The sequence below is a fragment of the Drosophila virilis genome, unplaced genomic scaffold, assembly GCF_030788295.1.
Source record: "Drosophila virilis strain 15010-1051.87 unplaced genomic scaffold, Dvir_AGI_RSII-ME tig00002056, whole genome shotgun sequence".
Lineage (NCBI taxonomy): Eukaryota > Metazoa > Arthropoda > Insecta > Diptera > Drosophilidae > Drosophila > Drosophila virilis.
In genome coordinates, this window is record NW_027212886.1 from 24,529 (window position 1) to 29,376 (window position 4,848).

The 4,848-nt window shown below is 39.4% G+C and overlaps 1 protein-coding gene across 1 annotated transcript; it reads right to left on the minus strand.

Moving 5' to 3' along the window:
- Window positions 1-3,252: 3,252 nt before the first annotated feature.
- Window positions 3,253-3,779, minus strand: LOC138911698 (uncharacterized). The gene is made up of 2 exons (XM_070211083.1): window positions 3,664-3,779; window positions 3,253-3,559 (listed from the first exon to the last, which is right to left on the minus strand). The coding sequence occupies exons 1-2, from the start codon at window positions 3,777-3,779 to the stop codon at window positions 3,253-3,255; spliced, it is 423 nt and encodes a 140-aa protein (XP_070067184.1).
- Window positions 3,780-4,848: the final 1,069 nt, after the last annotated feature.

The following is a 4,848-nucleotide window of genomic DNA, read 5'->3' on the forward strand; positions in this document are numbered from 1 at the left end:
AAACTGAATTGATAAAAAAACAAGAAAGAGGTTCTAGGGGAGCTAGGGAGCTCCCACCTAGGGGATACCCTGAACCCTCTTATTCCAACATCAAATAAATTAATAAAAAGAAGTTCCCTTGGCAGGGCTCGAACTCGCAACTGACCGCAATACTTGCTGTCGACTCTACTCAACAGCCACACCAGCAAAAAAAAAGGAAAAATTATACTTTCCCCAGTAGGGCTCGAACTCGTGGCAGACTGCACCACCTGCTATACCTCTACTCAGCAGCCACACCAACAATTAAGTACTTATGATAAAAAAGGAACTAAGATAACATTACAAAAAAAGATGCAATTACCATGCTGTTAGAATGCGAAGCAGACGCGCATGAATGTGTTTGTGTACATGTATACAGAAATTCTTAAAGCTGCTGCCCCATTCAATTGCGCAGTTGCATATAACTTTGGTTTTTCTTAACCGATCTTTATAAAATTTTCTACAGTATATCTTATTGTACCATAGAATATTTGTATATTCTGAAAAAGACAATTACATTTAAATTGTGGTTTAAATTGGTTGGCAATAAAAGTTGGGTTATTAATTTCATTTATAGCTCTGGTGGCTCTAGCTCTTATTATTTACCCAATTTGCTAAAAAAAACAGGATGGCGATATCGATTTTTATCGATTGCTTGGAAACGGAGTAAGTTATCGATTATCGGAAACTAACTCGATCTGCGCGGGAACTAGGAGCACCTACATCTAATTTCGTCTCTAGATCTTATAGGTTCTGAGATCCTTGCGTTCATACATACGGACGGACGGACGGACAGACAGACGGACATGGCTAGATCGACTCGGCTATTGGTGCTGATCAAGAATATACTTTATGGGGTCAGAGATGCTTCCTTCTGCCTGTTACATACATTTGGATTTTGTATAAATACAATATACCCTTATACCCATTTTTAATGGGTTCAGGGTATAAAAAAAATATTTTTATCAATATCGATATCTATGAATATATTTTAATCTTGTAGAGTTTTAGAATAGATATAATATAAACTTGAACATAGTACTGCGTACGCTTAAAATATTAATACAATACGGACTCCTATGTCCATGCGGATAAGGAATATATACATTTTATTGGGTCAAAAATGTCACTTTTTGTTAAAAAATTTCGAAGCAGAGAAACTTATTCAGTTAGTAATCCTACAAATTAATGCTGTGAATTTATTCGATTCTAATGGCCTTATACAATTATCATGGCTATGTTTGTATGTACAAACAAACAAAAAAACACAACCTGGCCTTTTCTTGAAAATGATTTCGAAACTGATCGGGCAGTAATTGGAATTTCCCAAGTCGATGAAACACGTTTTTATTATATTCTTATGTCTACATAGGATAGTAGATAGGAACTGTATGTTCTGGCACAGGAAGTGATGTCACCGTGGTGGGGACTGTATGTTCTGGCACAGTATGTTTGTTTGCATCTATTATCAGGGTCAAGTGTTGTTAAGCAAGGTAAAGGGGCGGCGGGGGGTGTTAAGGATTAAGGGGTGGTGGGGGAGGGGTGGAAGGGGTGTTATGTTTCCATTGTGTGTGTGTGTGTTTTTTTTTTGTATTCTGTTTATTTGCACATAAATATATAAATAATAAATAATTTATGCTTAGGATGTAGATAGTACGTGATGATTAGGTGGCGTGGATTGCTTGCGGAACGGCCGCAAAGCATTGCTTCATAGGCATGTTGTTGCCACCTAAACTTCCTCCGCTCTCCATCTATTGCACTCAACTCTCCTGAGTTCCAGCATCACTTCTGCTGCAAAGCGTGTACGCAAAAATTCCAACCAATCGCCCAGCACATATAGTCGATCTCGATCTGCGCACACTTAAGCGGTCCGATTCCTTGTTGAAGACACTCCGTTGATCAAAAAGGGACGGCAAAGTAGAAGTAGATCAGCAAAGCTTGGTTATCAATGGCTAAATAGCATGATCATTTAGATCGAAGCGTGTACGCAAAAATTCCAACCAATCGCCTAGCACGTATATTCGATCTCGATCTGCGGACACTTAAGCGGTCCTATACCTTGTTGGAGACACTCCGTTGATCAAAAAGGGGCGGCAACGTAGAAGTAGATAAGCAAAGCTTGGTTATTAATGGCTAAACACGCGGTCGCGGGGTATAGACTCAGCCGCTATGTGCCGGTGGCGCCGCAGTGTTAATCTGTAGTGATCCTTAAGAAATCCGTGGCCCTTTTGATATTTTCCACTCCCTTAGAGCCGTCGCAACTCACAAATTGGCTACGACCGACCAGCCACGCTGAATTTATATGTATATATATATATGAATACAAGAACGCGTCGTTGCGCAATGACTGGCCGGTAGCTAAGTAAGAATTTATCCACTAAAAAAAGAGGTTAATTCAGAATTACGCGCTTGATTAATTAAAAGCGAATAACATCTGCTGAACGCGAACTGTATGAGCACTGGGGACTTTTAAAAAGAGTTGGGCTCGATATGCCCTTAAAAATCCGAAGCGGTGTACAGCCACTGCACCGTTAATTACTATGATTTATGCGCGCTCAAAATATGTGACTTGCTTGTTCCACTGTCGAATTAAAAAGAACGAAGCGTGGCAATCGGACCTTCTACTTTTCTTCAATTTCAGCAAAAACACAAATACAAACACAATTATTATTCACCACATCTAAATTATAACGGTGATGTGGCCTGATCTATCGAGCATTCCTTCATTCTCACGAAAGCGCGAGTGAAGAAACGCACCGACGCTTGGATAGCGAAATCATGCAGCGTCGTGCGAAAGCAAATAGCGACTACGATGGGATGCATGCATAATATTTCGGTGACTTTTTTGACTGTGAACGGGTGCTGGTGTAATGGGATGAAATGATAAATTTTTGTGCCAGTTGGTCCCTACAAATGCGCCCTGTGCGTTTCCAGATAAGAAAACACATTTCACACATCATTCAAAAAGGCCACATTTTTGAGAAATGTGTAAATTCGCGCGGAACATATTGAGTTTTTTACGATGATTTATCGAGATTTCTATCAATGTTTGAAAAATGGTAAAGTACCGTAAACATAAACAGCTGATATATCAACGAAGGTAAGCGGCATGTTTCAATTTTTGTTTGGGAAGCAAGATTACATAGAGGAGGAGGGGGGTACGTGATGATTAGGTGGCGTGGATTGCCTGCGGAACGGCCGCAAAGCATTGCTTCACAGGCATGTTGTTACCATCTAAACTTCCTCCGCTCTCCATCTATTGCGTTCAACTCTCCTGAGTTCCAGCATCACTTCTGCTGCAAAAGTGTAGGTAGCTTCCCATTTTTGTGCGGTCTTCAACTTGTTCCTGAACAAGTTGTCCACCGTGATAGGTCTCCTCAAGCTGTCCTCCAGGCCCTGCCTGTTCACTGAGAACCTTCCACATTCAAAGATGATGTGGTTGGCGTCCTCTGCGATTTCACTGCCGCACCAAGAACACTCGTCTGTGTTATCGTGGCCGAATCGCTTCAAGTAGCTTCTGAAGCATCCATGGCCAAATAGGCTGCGTTAAGTAAAAATTAGTATTACCATACTTGCGGCTTATCCAGGCTTCCAAGTTTGGGATAAGCCTATGTATCCAGCGTCCTTTAGATGAGCGATCCCAACGTGCTTGCCATCGTTCCATGCTTTGCATCCTTGCTGTTGTGCGGATCATCCCTGCGATAACCAGCGCTGCTTCGTCTGATACCGTCCGGAATGCGCAGCTGACCCGTAGAGCGCATTATGTTTTTAAATATTTATGTTGGCTTGGTCGAGGTTCGGGCTCGTTTAAATAAACAGTTGAAAAATATTTTATTTAATATTTTGCTTTAAATAAAATAAGCAATATAAGTATTAAATTAGATTGTTTCAATCTATTAATTAAAAAAAAAAACTCGGACCGAGGTTCCGCCATTAAAATATTTTAAATATGGATAGGTCGCCAAAACCATTACTAATTTCTTAAATACTGAATGTATCTTCTACTGTATCGAAGTTCCGATAACTGAAAAACTTCTTATTATTTTAGTTATTGGCTATGCAATACCGATCGCATGGTGTAAAAAGAACTGGAAATGTTCGGTTTTTTTGGCACGAATAATCACCATGGTGATGTTTTTCATTTTGGCTGAGGTGCCTTCATACAGGTCAGAATTAGCTCTATCGTCGATAGCCCCAATTGAATGAGCAGTTCTGTAGCTCTTAAGAGTAAGACTCTCAAGTTCGCTAACTCTGCTCTGATATAACGAGGTTAATGGTGATATGTTGAATTTCTAGTTTAGCTCATTCAAAGCTTTAGCAGGTAGATCCTGAACAAAATTTTTTCTTTTTCTAAATATTTTATGCTATTGTCGCAATATTTTATGATCTGTGCTTTTAATATTCTCGCACATGTACTATTTTTACCAAGCATGTTAGAGTTGTCGCTGCAGTAGGCTTCATAAAACTAATATTATCATAATCAAACTCAGCAACATAACGAATTCCAGACTTAACAGAATCATAATATTTAGGGGAAATAACGCATTTTATTACTATCAAAAGGCGACTTAGATAACGCATAATTGCTGTTATCATATCATGCTGTACTTCCGTGTGCTTCATTGCTTCTAAATTTGTAAACAATATAATTAGGTGATCATACAATATTGTCGTAGTAATGGCGACGTCATTAAGGACAGGCATTATTTTATTTCGCAATATTATTTGCAGCACTTCGTGCAGAGGTTAATATATCTCGGTTGCATATTTTATGGATATACTACATTAATTTTTAATTTGATTCCGAGTTGTTGTCTTCGGTAAGTAGGC